The sequence below is a fragment of the Phymastichus coffea genome, unplaced genomic scaffold, assembly GCF_024137745.1.
Source record: "Phymastichus coffea isolate CEN01 unplaced genomic scaffold, Cenicafe_Pcof_1.1 PCOF00060, whole genome shotgun sequence".
NCBI classification, from domain to species: Eukaryota; Metazoa; Arthropoda; class Insecta; order Hymenoptera; family Eulophidae; genus Phymastichus; species Phymastichus coffea.
In genome coordinates, this window is record NW_026706871.1 from 1,092,144 (window position 1) to 1,110,927 (window position 18,784).

At 32.7% G+C, this 18,784-nt stretch overlaps 1 protein-coding gene across 5 annotated transcripts in view; it reads right to left on the bottom strand.

Moving 5' to 3' along the window:
• Positions 1-18,784, bottom strand: part of LOC131666751 (alpha-tocopherol transfer protein-like) — a 49,202-nt gene that overhangs the window by 15,465 nt on the left and 14,953 nt on the right. Inside the window, exons 1-3 of one of the 5 annotated variants that reach the window (XM_058939634.1) lie at positions 2,554-2,667; positions 2,167-2,373; positions 1,123-1,435 (exon numbers count right to left, since the gene is read on the bottom strand). In XM_058939634.1, the coding sequence (XP_058795617.1) occupies positions 1,123-1,435; positions 2,167-2,253 (400 nt within the window). In that variant the 5' untranslated portion in view covers positions 2,254-2,373; positions 2,554-2,667. Of the gene's footprint in view, positions 1-1,122; positions 1,436-2,166; positions 2,374-2,553; positions 2,690-5,493; positions 5,908-10,153; positions 10,285-18,784 lie in introns of those variants that run through there. The other 4 variants (XM_058939639.1, XM_058939635.1, XM_058939636.1 and 1 more) reach the window with 4 other exon arrangements.

Genomic DNA, 18,784 nt, shown 5'->3' on the forward strand with positions numbered 1-18,784 from the left:
TAGTATTAAAATTAAGTTATCTAATTAAAAAGCTAATTGAAGTTTAATAAAAATCATAAACAGTTGTACTTTTCTGCACATTGTTTTTACAAATAAATGTCATACAATAATATCACAAAATTGACGAAACCAACAAAGCAAGCATCAAATTGCACTATACCTAAAAGTTCAAAAAATGATAGCTCGTAAGATAGTCTTTACACAACTGACTTTAAGAGCGGAAATATTCCAAAGCTATTACTTGTGTTTAAAAAAGCTTCTTCACTCGAATGTAAATATTAGTAAAACATATTCACGAGGAGCTGTATGAATTTTTTTTCCCTGTTCGACGGAAATAATTCTTAAGTTATGATAGTATATTCTTGTTGGCTGTAATGAAGCAGTCATTCAAGGTGTTCATGACGTTTACGATGCCAGCGTTTACTCACTCATGCTGCGTAAATAGTATATCATACTATGAAATGCGCATTTAACGAAGTTCAAAGCCAATTTTACTTACACATACTTGGCCTAACTTTACCTTAGAAGATAATTGAGTGATAATTTAATAACTTGGCACGAAATGATCCGGTAGCTTGGAAAATTTATTTTCCTTGTATATAAGAGTGTACATTGAGACCATTAATTACACAAGAATGCAGAATTTCGAGAAAACTACAATGATTTCAAACGCTGTAGCTGTTTTACGGAAAATAATAAATCAACAAACGAAATATAAAAAATGAACATTTGCATTATCATTGTGAATTCTGTATAATTAACTCGCAATTAATCTTTAATGAGTTGTGATTGCATTGCAGCGTTCCACTTATATGACGTGACGAAATTATTGTTTATCCTTATCTTATAATAATAAACTTTTATTGCAAAACTTGATTGAATTGATTTACAGATCAACGATTAACATTGAATGCAATTTCAATTTTTTATTCTTGTACGCACATTTCACTTCGTTTGATAGAGCATTAAATTGCTCTAAATGAATATCTCGTCAATTTGGACGATTCATACCATATATATGTTAATCGCTACCGTATTATCATCAGTTATTTTAATCGCACATTAAATGCAAAAATGCAGCTGGATAACATATCACCAAAATTAATAGAAAAAACTCCATACCGAAAATCATTTCCCTCAGCTCATGAATAGTCTGACACTTGACTTCCTCGCTTTCACCAAGTTCGTGGCGAGCGTATTCAAGTACATTATCGGGTATATGGTCAAGTTCAAGAGTAACAATTTCATCGGGTCTTCGAGTACCACGAGTCTTCTCATCGTCATCGTCTTCATGCTGAAGCGTCGGCCGTAACTCTTTTGGCTCAGGCATGTTGTCGTCTTCTTCGCAGCAGCCACTATCACTACGTTTACAATCATCCGACGACGACTTGCTTAAACGTTCTGATGCATCTTTACCATCGAGTTGCTTTTCTTGCTACGACAGATAAGAAGAAAACACATTATGGCGAGGTCATCAAAACGTTGTTGGTAGATTTTTGTTATATGTATGTCAAGCTTGTGGAGTCTTTTCTATTTCAGAAAAAAATAAATATTAATTGCATTGCTGTAGTTTGCGTGCTACATATATTAGGAGACTTAATTTGAGAAGAATAAAGTAATTTATTATCGTAGGAGGAAAAATCACGAGGATACTTGAAAAAAAATTGATTGATTCCTTGTGCAGAAAGAATGAAGATACTATTTTTGAGGAATTAGAATGAATGATTTGACAAGAAGGTGAGAATGATCATCTAATGTGAACATTAAGTTGTACAAATAAGTAGTATATGTGTATATAAAAAAATATTATGATAGATGAAATAAAATTTGTTTGAGTTTTAAGTAAATTCTTTAATATTTGTTTCATTTTTCTGCTACTAAATTAAAAAAATATCTTACTGAAACAAAAAATTTTTTTTAATAGTAAAAGCATTCTTAAAAAATAAAGTTTTTTAGTTTAAACGCTGCAACAGTATAACTAATAATATAAATTGGATGCAGTTTGAATGGACAACTGCACGCACTGAATTTGAATTGTGATATCAAACAACGATCTCCATAAGTGGGTCGTCTCGCGAAAGACAAAAAACTCGAGCATCTTAAGGATTTCCACGAATAGAAAGAGTGGAAGAGTGGAGAAAAAGTGGACCCGTTGGAAATAGCTACCCAATAGTTGATCTCAAGGACAGCAAGTGTATTCTTCGGTTGATAGCCTGTGCATGGCTTACAATGAGGATTATTGCGCCAAGGCATACTTCACTCGAAGCAACGACTTCCCGCTTTCACGACGATGACACCGGCAAAGACGTAGCTCTTAAAAATTAATGCCATTGTTTCGCTGGAAATCTCAAACTTACGACCCCATCTTCGTGACTGTCACAACGAGAGTAAGATATATTTTCACGCTTTCGAAAGCACAACTCAGGGCAGTTAGAGGTTAACTAGTTGGTAAAACAAAAGAAAGTTGTTTCTTCAAACAACTCAACAAACCAAAAATAATATAACAATCAAATAAGCGTAACAGGAAAAGAAAGGAGATGAAAAGAGAATAACCTTGTGCTCGGTCGGTTGATCGGCATCGCGCATCCTCACGGGACGAAGGAAGCGCAAGCTGGCCGTTTATCAGCGAGGAATACGAGGGCGAGAAAAGAGTAAAGGCAAAGCAGCCGCCTGCAGTTGAGAGTGCGTGTGATGCAACTGAGCGAAATCCTGCTGCCGTCACTTACCGGCAAAGGCCGCCTCGCGCTCTATGCGCAGCCTATAGGTCTGCACGTATCACACACTCCAAGCAATAAGATGTATATAGCCAGAGGCGGACGGACAAGGCCTAGCTCTTATACATATATACAAACTGTGCTCAACTGCTGCACTTAGATGTGATTAGTCAGCCGATCGTTAAGGAGCTTGCACACCGAGCGCGACCTTTGAGCATCTCTGTGCCTAGGCTTGCAGCGGCATCGCTGTTCACTTTACGCACAGACGAGTAATTGATTATTCGACATTAATCGTTGGAGCTGTTGGATTTTTTCTTCTTGGTAACCTTCAATTTGATATTCCTTACCCAGGTTGACGAATGTTTGCGGTATTTCATTATCTGGCTGGGCGGTGACTCAGTCGAGAGAGATTCTAAGATTCTTTTGGTGCTTAATGAGTTCTTTTCGTTCAATTAACTATTTTGACATTTGCCTTCTTTGTGAGTCGCTTTCATGAGAATTTATCTGATTTCAAGAAATTCAATTGACTAAACGTTGCAATTGCAAGTTTGCAATTTAATTACATGATAAAAATGGCATTGCCTTTTTCAATGATGAAAGCTAGAATTTTTACACTATTTTTTTTTATTCGTAAATTTTGAAACGCATAAAAATGATTACTTTGTTAAGTGCTGAAATATGTGAATTTTTTTGAAAATGAGTACCTGTTATCATCAGTTTTCATTATCAGATATTCTATTAAAATATAGGCTAGAGTTACAAATTAATTTGTAACTCGGATATGCGATACTTTTCTCTCAACTTGTGATAGGCTCAGTCTCTAAAAAATTAAATTGTTACTATCGTCTTAGATTATTTATCATAACTAATTTGGAAATAACATTGGTATGAGTATCTCAGTCTTGCCTTTCAGAAATCACTAATGAAAAAAACATGAATCAGCAGTAGGAACAATAGAAGCAAATATTATCTTTATAGACAGAGTTTTTCTGATGAAAAATATTCGTCATGTTTTGTCTCTTATTCAAGACAATCTAACAAGATAGCCATTAACTTGAATCAGCTCGTTATTCGAATCTGTGTACTGTATAACCGAACGAAAATAAAACTAGCTGCTCGTGTGATGATTAGTTTTATTTTATTTTTATTAAAATTGAGAGAGAAAAAAATGTTCGAAACGAATTAAACTGTAACATAATAGGTCATGAGTATTAAAAAAATTATTTTTGGTTTCTCTAGAAAAATCCAGTATAATCTTGTCAACGCGTATAATTATACCAATCACTCACTAAAAATACAAAAAATGATGAGAATTTATTTATAATTAATGAGTTTAACGACTTTTCGCTGCATAAACAGTTATCGTAGATTCAAATCAGCAATAATCATCAAGCATTTACCACAAAGACCGGCCTACTTAAATATCTATTAATAATCAAATCATAGCGTTCGATCATCATTGAGCAATCGTACAAACGGGCAACAAAAAGAACGAGTAAAAGAAACAAATGAATGCACAGTTCGAAAGCCTTAACAATCAGTATACAAGTGTGCAGTTGAAAGCAAAACAGTAAAGCACTTCTATTCTTTCGTTCTCGTTTTCCATTCTCACTTGTTCTTTTTTTATTTCTTATCAGCTTGCACAGAACCGCAGAGCACACTGTTTACTATTTTTTTTCTCATTACGACGGTGCACCGGCAAAAGGCGATAATGAGGGAGAGAGAGAGAGAGAGAGAGAGAAAATTAGCGCGCGCCTCCTAGTATTATGGTAATGCAGTTCTTGCGGGAGCATGGAACTTAACCAAGGCCGCAGCTTAGTTTTTAAAAGGACTCTTATTCGTTCGCTCACGCGCTGTGGAATAACTTCTTTTTGCGGCTTTCAATTTCGATTTTTCTTCGATCGCGTGATTCGTTGTGAAATATAATATCGTGATTCCATGTCGTTTTACGTTTTTCGCTCTCTCTCTCTCTCTCTCTCTCTCTCTCTTTCATGTATATACGTTGTCACGTACTGTAATCAATCACGTTAATCGAATGCAATAGTTGCGTACAAAGAATTGTAATTTGAAGAAAAATGAAAAAAATAGTATAGCAGTATTTACTATAAACAGTAATTAATAATTGTGCTATATATAATTTAATTATAATCGAAAAACAAGCAAAATAAATAATAATTTATACAAGAAAACTGAAAGATAAAGTCGTATAGCTACAAGGTGATCTGACTGTTTTGGAATACCGTTGCAAAAACTAAACCACCATAAAATCGAAAGAAGAGAGTTGAATGCAAAAAAGTGTCTACCTACGATACAATGAACAAATATCCCGAAGAAAATAATCTCATTGAATTAGCATATCACCTTCCAGATCAGAGAACTAGTTTTTAATATTAACAACTTGAAATTCACTTTCAGTTGAATAAAACTTTTTTTTCCAACTGCAATAAAATTAGCTCGCTAAAACGACGTCACAGTGACTGACTGCATCGCAATAAAACGTTGACGCGTAATACCGTTAAGCAGCTGAAGGGAAATACCACGAAGGAAAAAATGAATAATCATCGACGATAGAAGAAAAGACAGCGTGCGCAATGTGTCACCAACACTCGGTTCCCCGTGCATACGAGAGGCGCGCGCACATCCGCCGCCCGAAGCGCGGGCTATTACGAAAAAGGTGGTCAGGGACGGACGACTCGGCAGTGTTGCACAGTGTAACCACCCGCGCACGGAGCACGATGAAACTATAATGATGATAATATTTACGGTACAGTACTCTTACCGCTGACTTAGTAAATGCCGAGACGTAGGCCAACATTTCGTGCTATTCTTATGTTTGCACGTGTGACACGATTGCGGCTGTGCTTCCCCTTGCTCGTGGCAAGTTTTCCTGTGGTTTCGCTCGCAGATTGCCCAAGCTCCCCACTTATTCGCTAAGATGCGCCGATTAGAATCGTTGCACTTGGAATTATCGGGTTTTCGGTCGAGCTGGCCGTTGCAAGAAAGCTGCGACGGGCTTATTTGAAACGACGGGCATCGGCAAGTGTCCTTATGCCGGCATATAAAATCGATATTGTAAAGTCGAAGCAGCGAGAAAATCTTTTGTCTTTTGATCTTGCAAAGCTTGCTTTTGAATAGTCACAGCGGAATAATACGTAACTCGCTTGCTTGCTTGCGCACACCCACAACACTGGCAGCGAAACGACGAACAACGAGCGACTGCGGCGTGCACCTCATGCGCGCACAATATTCCCATCCCAGAGCGCTTCTCTCTTCTCACGAACGTCTCTCCACTCCTCTCGCCCTCTCAGTCTGCTCGCCATTATATATAGTACAGTTTTGTCTCCCCTAAGAAACAGGTCGCGGAGCATTAAACCACCGTAGAAAGCGAAGTGCCAACCAACCGGTCGCCCTTGAAACTTGCAACTCGAACTTAGGCCGGTATTCGATTATTTTCCAGACTTGTTTATATATCCTCTCGATCCAGGATGAATAATCAAGCCTTTCGAACTACGCCACGCTATTTTATGCTATACGATGACCCATGCGATATTCCTACGTCGAGACCTGCATTTGTTTTCGTTGTCGATCTGTCTGGTACATCGCTTGGACTTGAGAGTATCTCGTCTGTATTTTAAATATTTATCGGTTTTAATTGCAAAATATTTATATTTTTAAAAGATTCGTTATTCAGTTGCTACGTAGAATTCAGTTTGTAAAAAGAGATATGAATTTGAAAATACGTGATGAATTTTGAGCATCTTGCTTATGAATTTTTAGCAAAGAATATCTGAATACGTATTCTGACAGGACAAAATTATTGAAAAGATTATTGATAGTCTTTTGAAGACGTGATTCGCTTATGTCACTAGTGTAAAAAAACTGTTTTCATTTTCGTTCCAACCTCACTAAAGTTTTTGTTCGACAGAAAATAGCTCAAGAGCGATTTTTTTGGTATTGTCAACTTGAGTTTATTCTTGGAATATTCCGTTAAGATTGATTGAATGACGCGTTATAATTTACTCGATTTGAAAGCCAGATTTTTACTTTTTTATTGTACCAGAAACGAATTGACGTTGAAGGTTATTTTGCTATTTGAAAGGAATATATATTAATTAAGTTAATAATTTTCATGCATATATTATAATCATAAATAAGTAATTATGCTGTATAATTAAAATCAGTTACAGAATATTACGTGATTTAAGTATTAATTTACCTTACAAATTTGGTCACTTAGTTCAATGAATATTTTGTACTAATAAATCTTAACTTGATAAACAGAAACTCGAGGACAAGTTCAATTGAAACCTGTTTGATCAAGGCTTTTGTGGTATCACATGGAATAAGGATTTTCATAGAAATTTTAAAGAAAAATGTATTTTTCCATTCTGACGAACATATTTTTACATTTTAAACCTGAAAAATACATGAAGCATCGAAACTCTAGGTTATGCTGTCCTTGGATTGGAATAGCATTTGTGGAGTAATGAAAACAGGCTTGAATAAAGCTTCTTTTATGATATGCTACGTACAAATGAAAAAAACGCACAGTGAAGAGAAAATTAGCGTTATTGAGTTATTGGAGGTTTTTGATTGGATAATAAAAAATTTATTTTTTCTTGCACGTTAAATAAGTTAGTTTTATAAACTATCGTATGTCACGGATATTTTTCATTATTTTCTACGTGTACTTCTACGTAGAATATCTTGTTTTTCTATAAAGATATCATAAAATAAGTAATAAATGTTCTCTATCTATTTTTCGCATTACAAACAACTTTTTCTTTCGTGATTTATTTAATTATGCCGTTGTCAAAAAGCTGATTTAACTGATAATTTGTCAGCAGCTCGAATATCTGAGCAACTTTTGATTGCAAACAAACTAAAATAAATTTAACAAACACTATTAATTCGATTGACTTACTAATTCTAGAAGAAAGAATTTATTCATAAGTTGCATATATGTTAATGTGCCCATAAGACGCTAACTACTATAATGGCTATTTCTATATTACTCTCATGAAAACTCAATTAGAATTTTTGGATTTGTACAAACATGTTTACGATTTTGAATAGCCACCTTCCATAATAGCAATTGAGTAATATAGTTACATAAAAAATTCCAGAAAAATTTTATAAGAAACGTAATAATTATTTTACTATTAGATGAAAAGAAACGTCTATTAAACTATAAATTTCTTAGAACAAAATTGACATAATAAGCTCTAAACAGATATTTCATAACATAGCAAGACCATGAACTTATAAGTGCTCCCGCTTCCGTCCATTCACCTTGCAATGAGGCAATAGATTTATGCATACAAGGAAAAATGATTTAAAATAACATTTTTATATCTTATAAATTATAATTTTGAGATGTGCGTTTAACATTGTTATAAATTGAACTCGTAATTTATTTTTATTTTCATTAAATGTAATTTAATTTACTAATAATAAGCTATCATCATTTATTTGTTCTAAGAATTTGATTTTTTTAAGAAGATCAGTTATTTTGAATAACACGTTTTTGCTGACATATAAATCTTTAGTTGATTGGAAGCACAATTAAAAGTGTAAAAAAGCTTTATATAATGAGGTGTAATGAACGCTGAAAGTCATCAATTTTTTTGTAGAATAAAAAGCGGTTTTCATATAATCTTTTCTTAAATTACACTGGATTATATAACATTAAATAACTAATTTTTCTAAAATTACTTGATTATAAATAATTATTAATTATAAATAATACATATTGTTTATTCTTCAACAACTGAAAACTTTGTTTATTTCCTCGAAATTACTCTGAGATTTTCTCAAACTTCTCATTCATTAATCGTTACTGATTTCGTTCAATTAACCTGAAAGAAAAGTTCTCTATCGTTTTATTTACTTTCACATTACATAATCATGGAAAATTTTGTACCAAGTAGATTACTTGAATGTTTCTTAAAAACATGATATCATTGAAATCAAATTGCGAACTACAGAACATTTATTGTAAACTACAGAATTATGATTTTTTTACCATTTTGTATTTTAGCATAATTAACAATCGCGTCCAAGTACCCTGTTTCTGTTTCATCTACATTTAACACTGAGATAGGACAGAAATTTCAATAGAATTGTATTCTATATTTATTTTCAAACTATAAAATTGAATAATAAATAAATTTGCCTTTTTGTGCAAATTCCCAATAATGTAAGATCTACATTATTTTTTTATTTTCAACTATCTAGTAATAAAAATACTTCAGCAGAATTTAATTAGTATCAATTGTCAGATTCGGTTCCAATCAATATTTGAAATTGTAGAACGATTCAAAATTTTAATTTGTATGGTTGCAATCTACATGTGATGTGTAATTCAATTAATAATTAAGTTTTAAATGAATTTACTTTTGATTCATTTATTTAAAAAAATGATGATATCAATACAAATTTTTGTATAAAATACTTTTTTCAATAACATTTTTCACATATTTAATAAGACATATTTATTTTTACATCATTTCTACAGCTTCTTGTTTGAAAAAAGTCATGATTTTCATCTACTGCAGACTTAATTTAAAAACAAACCTCCTTTATGTAAGAACTTTTATTATAGAAAACAAAAGGAGTTTTTATGTTATAAGAGAATATCTTTTTTTTATAAAAAGACTTCTTATCCTAACAGGATTTATTCAAACTTACTACGTTGTTGTTCAAAGGTATGGAAAAAATATCTTGTTATAAAAATTTTCTTGTTATAAGTAAATAAATTTTTCAATGAATACATTATTTTTTGGTGAATGCATATAGATAGCATAATAACAAGTGTCGGACTAATAACTGTCAATAATATTGAATATTTGTTTTGTTTTTATTGTAATGTAAAATCAAATAAAAATAATATCGCATCAAATTAGTAGAGTTCAGCTTTTATGTCACAAAATTTGCATATAAAGAAATCATTGCCTAAATTTTCATTAATATTGAACAAATAATATTGTAAAAAATCTGTAGTTAACCTCGAAACGATACTCATTGTCCTTAATTTTACGTTACTTTCTAAGTCGCGGAATTTTTTAAACTGTCAAAACCCTCAATCATATTGAAAAAACTTGTGCGAACTTCAATATTACCACAGTAAACTGATGATGAAAACTTATTGGAATTTCAGTTCAAAATTGAAACTATTTATTATCAAAAATACTAAATACTACTACCCATTTGTATTTTAAAGAAGTTATCGTGTCCGCATAATTCATAACGCAAACTAAAATTCTTTTTAAATATTACCAAGTAAAACGTGGAAATTTAATACTAAATAATAGATAGATGCAGTTAATGGATTTAAATCTGACAATTTGTTATGATGAGTTGTGAACAAAAAAAGAAAACAATGTTTCAAAAACACGCATGCAAATTTAACAGGGGACATACGAATAAAAAACACTAACCTAAAATAATTCTGCGAAAGTCCGTAACAACATAAAGAGCTGAAACTCCAACCAACGTGAATCTACAGCTTGCGGAATAAAATCAGCGCGAAGAGCTACGTGGTGTAGAACGTGCGTTGGGATATACAAAGCGCTCGATGTTAACGGTGTAGCGCGCTCGGTAAAACTGGCCGATCGTCGGCCGGCTCGGCTCACACGACTGCTATGCTCTTCCGCGAATGTATATACTTGCAGCGAGCTGGAAAGTTGCAGCAGTACAATCACCTCTCCGCGCAAGCCCGCCAGCCTCTCTCGTCAGACTCGGCTCGGCCTGTACACTCCCACATCATCCATGACATTACCGCATCGCTCGCAGGGATACCCTGACTTCGCTAACTCCACGGCGATTGAGAAATTTCCCTTTCGCCGATTATCGGCCGACACTCTGTACAACGGCAATCAGTTTCGGCGATATGGCCCAATGGTTACCGCGGATATTGCTGTCACGCCAGTTTACTATTGCCGCGATGTGATTTCATGTAATTTTATGTATGAACGATCCATCGTAAGATTTACAGCTTAGCTATGTCGGTTATTGCATTTAAACTACAAGAAATTTCCATGTCGTACAATGAATCGTAGAAAATGAGGTTTCAAAAGTTTGCATGGATGTCTTAATATTTACGGAAGTAAATTTTTATTTGATAAACTTCACTTTGACATAATGATAAAACGCTGTTGCGGTGGACGTGTCGCCTTCCTTGGAGACAATCCATGTTAATATACTTATCGAATGTAGTAATAAAATTTTGTTCTATTACATATATATTTTGAAAAAACTCTTTATTAATTACGCGAGGAAGTTCCTTTAGATCTAAGAGAAAAACAAAGATTCAAGGGTATCACGACAAAAACAAAAATCTGTATAAAAAGATCGAACGATTACAAAAAAATAAAAACAGCTTGAAGTATATCGTATTCAACGTCATGAAATAACGTCCTCTCAAAAATTACCTCTTAACACTATCAATCTTGATTCTATATCAACTTTCATTTCGATCGATTGGCATTAGAAAGCGTTCTTCTCATCGCGAAGAAAAAATCAGATTCCCTCTTGATCATCTATCGGGAAAAGAGTGAGAATTTGTGATTTATGCGCGTCCGCATCCCATAAATGTGCGTAGTCAAGAAGGAAGCCGATGAAAACGAGAGATGCAATGACCGTGCAGTCACGGTATACAAGAAATAACTTAGGGTCAGTGAAATCGCAATGTACAATTTTGCCAAGTCAACGCGAAAATATCATAAAGTTGCAGTGTTCTAATTAATATTTGATTATATAAATCCATTGGTTAACGTTTGAAATTTCGGCAAGGATTTTGAAAAAAAGTAACAAAACCTAATAACCAATTTAGAATAATCGTCGCATTATTTACGATGTATGAATTCGACAATAGGTACATTATATACATCATTAAATAATCCTGCATAACCCACTTAGCAGCATTACCAGATCCAGAAGTTTCATAACAAACTTTTCCACGGTTAAAGCTGCTTTCTTCGAAAACACCTTCCACGGCGAGCGATTCATCTCTCGGCTCGCAAAGACCGGCTTCGAGTCGGAAGCAGTGTGCACATATATCTGAAGCCCGATGTATATATATATATATATATATATATATATATATATATATGCATATAAAAGGTGGTCTGCTTTACGTGCGCGCAAATTTCTCTCATGCGAGTTCGTGTTGTGCAATCGAGCATTCACCGGCGCCGATTTTTGATCTTTAAGAGTCATCATCTTCTTTGTTTTCGATCGTGACGAGGAGTTACTTTCTTGGCTAATGACTCTCGCTCAGCCTAGGAATGTCGTTAGATTACGCAGCATTATCTTTTGTGTACCCGCAGAAATCTCGTTTTTGGTCGGTCGTTAAATTCTGTCCGCATATTACTCAATGCGACTTAAATAAAAAATCGAAGGAAAAATGATGTGGGGTTAATGAAACTTACGTAACGCATCTCTTTTCATCGACGTTTTTAATTATTTAATAGCTAGCTCGTGATATATCGCACGAAGAGGCGAGGCATTATAAATAGCTTCAGTATTTGGTTTGCTCGGAATACGAAGTACGATTGGTCTGTTTCGCATGCTAATCTGCAGACTTGGGCTATTTTATGGGTTCCCTATACTTGCATTCTAACGTTATTATTATCGCTTTATTTTTTGGATTTTCGTTGGAGAGAAAATCTTGCTTCTGCATTTTTTACGAAATTCTAAATCTATTTCATTTCAAGTTTTTTAATTCTTCTAATGGAATGCTTGCTTAATTACAGATATTTAACCACAAAAATTAAAATAATAATGGTTGTTAACATTAATTTGGTGCAACAAAATTATTTTAATTACTCCAATAATAATAATAATAATAATAATAATAATAATAATAATAATAATAATAATAATAATAATAATATTTTTTCAGAAAAATATTTTCATATGAAGATAAGTCCTTTGTGTATATAACTATGTTCCAATGCAGTTCCTAAATTATCTTCTTTTATTGCAAAGAATAATTTTGTTATAAATATATTATTATAAGATGATCAATTTTGCGCCAACAAAGATTTATTTTGATTAGTAGAAATTTCTTCTAGGCTTTACAAAGATTCATTTTTGTACATATTTATGAACTGCTTTCGGGCTCTAATTTGATAGAAATATTTTCAATTCTACAAAAGAATATATCGTGCGTGTAGAAGGATTTATGTTCTGAAAATAAGAGAGCTTTTTGCTTAATAATCTTTAGAGATAAAAGGATTACTTTTCCTATCCAAAAGAATTGACATACTATAATTATATTAAAACAGTATACTTTTTATACGGAAAAGACTTATTTACGAATCAAGTGACTTTCACTACGAGCGAGATTCATACAAAGATCTTTACACATGCAACAAGGGTTATATTTGTAGTTCGAGAACTGAAAACAAATGGTGAAGGTGTGACTTTGAAGTGAGATGACCGAAGAATGTATTTCAACGTAAAATTTAAATCATTCATTATTTATCGAAATAAAATTCTTTGGTTTGTAAATTGAGAATAATTATTTAAGAACATCGCTGTCTTAAAATGATTGAAAAAGTGTGATTACATTTGGTAATTTTATTTTAAATATTTTATCAAAAATAAAAACACCTTTAATGTTTATTTTACAGAATAATTTCTATATAGCCACTTTCGCATACCTTAACATTTATAAGGATACCTGTAGGGTTATCAAATAGCTTTACATTACATAAAGATACCAGAACTTTATATAAACGTGATTACAAATTTCATCGTACTAATGGTTATTAATGAACATTATATATAAGAAGTATGATTTTATCTTTTCTTAAAATGACGGAATTTTCCTGTAATATAAAGTAATTGAGGTATGTTATATTCATAAATGATACTAAAAGCTCGATTTTATATTTAAATAAATTTAATGTTTGTTGCTAAATAAAAGTTTTTATCCATTATGTGAGTCATTAAAAAATTGGCACTGACGTCGGAAAATCATTTCCGTTTCATACAATTAATCAATAAAAGGAAAACCAGCTGGCACTGAACTTTCTTTCCGAATACAGTAATCTAACATGAGAGTTTTAAAACTACCCACACTAATTATAGCTTAAATTGCAAACTGCCGATCACGATATCCTTCAAACATGCGTAGCTTTAATCTGCGGAAATTTCTTATCGAGATTTTTATATCATTCACAAAGTTATCAGTATTCTTTTATACTATATGGACTTTATACCACCACAACCTTTTTATTTTTTTATTCAAGTTTTTTTTTGTGTTTCATCTCATCATTCAAACAGTCAACAAAAATGCGATGAATTTGATACATGATGCTTAAAAATTATAACTGGAGATAATCTATAATTATTCATTGGATTTTTGAACAAAATTCGTGAGTATTCATTATATTAATAGACCATAGATAAGTAATATTAACACACATAATCTTAGTAATACACAAACTACATATAGCGTATTAATTGACTACTAATAATGAAGCAATCTATATATCACTTTGAATAGATCAATGGCGTGTAGTAATAACGCACTTGACATACTAATGTAGAGCTTGTGGTCATTAAACATGGTGAAATTATTATATATAGAAAGATTTCAACATAATATTTTATAGATAGTACAAATATCGACAACAAATTTTCTCTGGATAGAAGCTTCAATTAAAAGAAATTCAACTATTTTAATAATAATCAATTACTTTAAACATATTTTAGAACAAAAATTTATCTATAAAATGTGTAATATTATATAGTCAAGACCAAATTTTAAATTAAAAAAATTGCGCCAATTTTGCCAGTAAAGCCTAAGTCACTGTTCACCACTATTTACAGCGATGCTTAACTGGCTGCCATTAAACAGGGTTTCATTAGAAGCGAGCACTATCTATCAGCTTAATCAGAAAGTGTAAGGATAAAAATAGCATAAGAAACTTGAATTATGAAAAGTGGAATGCCTTAACAACACATGTCAAAAAAATAATGTCTCACATTTTTCCTGACACTTGTAAAAAAAAAAGAAAAATCACAAGAGGATATCTCAATCGCGAATCATAAATACGATGCCGAGGTTGAAAAGCATGATTTTTTATAGGACCATGGCCTAAATGTTATGTAAATGAGACTGCTATTTTATGTGGTTTTTCGTGAATAAATAGACAGATGCTTGGCACAACTAAGAATTTTAATAAAAAATTATAATAGATGTTTAAAAAACGCTATATCGCTTCTATAGAAAACAATGAACTGAAAAATCTTGCAAAGCATTCCAATAAATATGATTTCCATAGTAACCTTGAACTAAACTTCAAATTGCTTCAATAGGAATTTCTTACATAACAAAGTTCATTATCTTTAAAATGAATACCTGAATGTGTTTCAATTATTATTTTTCATCGAGATAACAAATTATATTGTTGATTAAAAAATGTATTGTTACGAAATTATTACGATTATTTTTAAACCCGCTTTATTCATTACAATTTGTCTGTCATTGTTTTTTTCCATATTGCGATAAGTTGCTCACTGTTATCAGTCAACAATATTTTCAACAATAATAGTTCTGTTAAAAAATCTTAGCAAACAACAGAAACCAAAAAGTTCGAATACGCAATGATTTTCATTTAGTATGCGTCGAGCATATCAAATTTTTTTTGTGCGTAACGCTAAAACAAGTGAAAAAAGTAATAAAACTCGTGTGCAAAACAACATTATCATGTGCGCGTCTCCTTTCGGATAGATCACGGAACGTACAACTCTTGTTTTTTTTTTACGATCTATCAATGTCACAAGGCGAAAATTCAGCGTAAAAACTATATCGTCAATGACAGTACAACGCGAGCGTGAAAGCACGTAAAATTTCCGTTCACCTTGTCGAAAGAACTGCTTCTGCTTCCCTTCCATTCGGAATTATGGATGCGCGAATCCATGACGTCGATTTACCTGCGTAACAAAGTGATCATTAATCTCGACGACGTAACGAGGAGGCAGCGTGTGAGTATGGCTCCTAGTAAAAAATTGCGCTAGTAAAACTATCATAATAGATGATAAATAATTTCGAGAGAGAGAGAGAGAGAGAGAGTCACCACAATATAGTTATTACCTTGAACTTTTTTTTTCACTCGAGGAGGCATGTTTAATTGCTACTTTTATCTGAAGGCGGACTAGTGATGACATTGATTCAGTACATTTTAAGTTTTACGCGAATAATGTCAACTTTTGACGCAGATTGTCTTATGAAAAATGTTATTTTATAACCTTTGATTTAATACAATCGGTGATTGCATATAATCCACTGCAACGTAATTCTTAGATGGATTATGATGGCATGTAGCTGAGTAATAAATTTAGTTAAAAGATTATTTATTCAAAGTTTTAATTTATGAATTAGTAAAGCGAATTTTCTAGCGGGACAAAGAAAAACAACTTTCATTAAGGACTCTTCTATTCGTAGAATGTATACCTTAAGATTTGTCTGGAGCTACTTCAGCAAGCTTCGTATATATATATATATATATATACATGATACAGGCATTCTCGAGAGTATTATATACTAAGTCATTCGGTCAATTTTTTTTCTCCTTCCTCCCTCCCTCTCTCTCCCTCTTTGTCGAGTGTGTTACCTGCAAGCACGGAAAAGGGTCTCTCTAGTGCTGCCACGTGCCTTGTCGACAACTGCATGTTGCGGCGAAACACCAAAATATAGGCTAATCATCATCTTTCCAATGTCCTTTCGTAATTGAAAATTCATTTAGTTCATCAGTTTATAATCCGATAAATCACAATTACATATACATACTTTAGCAAAATTTAAATTTTGTATCGGTATAAAAACAAAAAATGTTCAGAATAATTAACAGACTTGCAAAATAAAATAGATCAATTTTCATTCACTATTCGTATATTTTCTTAATTAACATAAACATTTATTTGTTTCTAACGAAACTATAACAAAATGTGATATTCACGATTAATTGCTATTGTTGAACAAATTTCAAAACAAAATTTCAAATATGATAAATTTCGCACATATATACCGATGACTGGCGTTTATCAACTTTTCAAAATTAAATAATTTTTCGTTGGCATTAGTGAGTCAATAAAAGAACGGACATAAATTTTGCACGATAATAGCGAATATCAAAAGCTCGACCTCGAGATTTACACTTCTCTGAAATAAAAACTACAAGACGTAAAATCGTCAGAACTTTCTTCGCTTTTGCCAGCGGAATTTTGCATTGAAACAACGACATACATTTTTTATATTGTTCTTTATAACATATACAGAATTGACGTTCGCCGCTGGTGCAATGAAACAAGATTACGCAGGGACTTCGATCCTGATTGAAACTTGTCGTCCATGGCCGCTCTTCGCTCTTTCGCTATGTTCAGCTCGACCCATCATTTCCATTCGCTCATTCCCTTTTTTTCTTCTAAACTCGGTCAGTCATAGTCTTTTTCCATTGAATTCGAGATGATATTTTTCCTACATTAATCTTCATGTTTTGATTTTTATTGTTCATTTAAATATATCTATGGGTTCTGCTTCTAAAACTTTGAGGGAAACAAAAAAGAGAACTTTACGTTAGCCAACTAAAGCATTTTTTTATGAGCGTTCTTCTGTGGTAATACAGGTGTGACTGTTGCAACAGTATCATTATCTTCAATGTACTTGTCTTATTCGCAAATCACCACATTCCTTATATAGTTGCACAGTTTTTGGATTAACCACGTACTACGAAAGAAAAAAATCGCTGCAATTTATTAATTATCTTGAGATTCAATGTGGAAAGGGAAAGTTTCAATTGAAAAGTGCGACCTTCTCATATTGCACATGGCAACCTACTTTTGTGCATCGTAGTCTGATCCCAGTGGTAATGTATATTTACAGAAAATATACAATAAAACTTTGCTTCGGAAACCACATTAACGAAAGAGTCGTATACTAGTAAAAGTAAAAATGAAAATACAGCAACGTACACTGTTCAACTGTTATTTTAAAAGGCAAATATGGTTTGCTCATTAGACCAATTTCGTTCAGGTGAGAGTGCAACGCTAGGCGCGCGCCTATACGTGCTAGCAAGCGTAACCAACGAGCCACAGAACGAGACGAAAAAAAAAAAAAAAAAAAAAACGCACGGCACACACGCGAAAACATAAAGTAATGTACACCCACGCTTTTCCCCAGTGCGTTATTTGCACAATTAACGCCCCGGCACCACCGCTTGCTTTGTGGACTATCTTTTTTTATTTTTTTAATGTCGTTTGAAAAAAACAGTTTCCTCCTTTTCTCTTTCAGCCGAGTGATTTTTGATGCAACGTGCGAAATTCTTGCGTATTTTTTCTACTATGATAATTGGAGACTCGAATACGTCAGAGGGTATATGGTAACTTTTAGAACGTGCCATAATAATGAATACGATATATTATTAGTTCACTTTTAGAAAAAAAATGCCTACTATTTTTAGTAAGATAAAAAGTTGTAATAATGATAGCTTCTTTAGTTATCCACAATTTTTTATAAACTTTGCAGTTTTCAATAAACTTTACGAGTAAAAACTTTCCGTTCCAAAAACGGATATCTAACAACTCAAATTAAACCGTATATAAGTTTTACTTGCTTCAGATTATTTATATTAGTTATGAAAGGATTGCCATCTTCAATAGTCTCCTATACCGATTTAAAATATAGTACTAGACAATTAAAGAAAAATTATGAATAGTGAAAATCTGCTTTTCTGTATAAACCCATCATTAGCTGATAACATTCAATAATCGATAGAAATTAAACTTGCATCAATTTCATTGTGCATCAAAAATGAAAAGAACGTTTTCCTAACAATAAAATTACTTTAAGGGAAAAATATCTCGAAACGCAAATATTCCTCGATGTGATATTTCAAAGCCCGAGACGGCAAGAGTAAAAAGGATTGAACACGTAGAGAAAAAACTGACAAGACAGGCTTTTGACGCACTGGAATAATAAGCGAGCGAGGTGCAGTAGCGACGACGCCTACTGGTCCATAGCAGTAGAGAGAAATAGAAGTTAGAACCCCTCCAGTGTT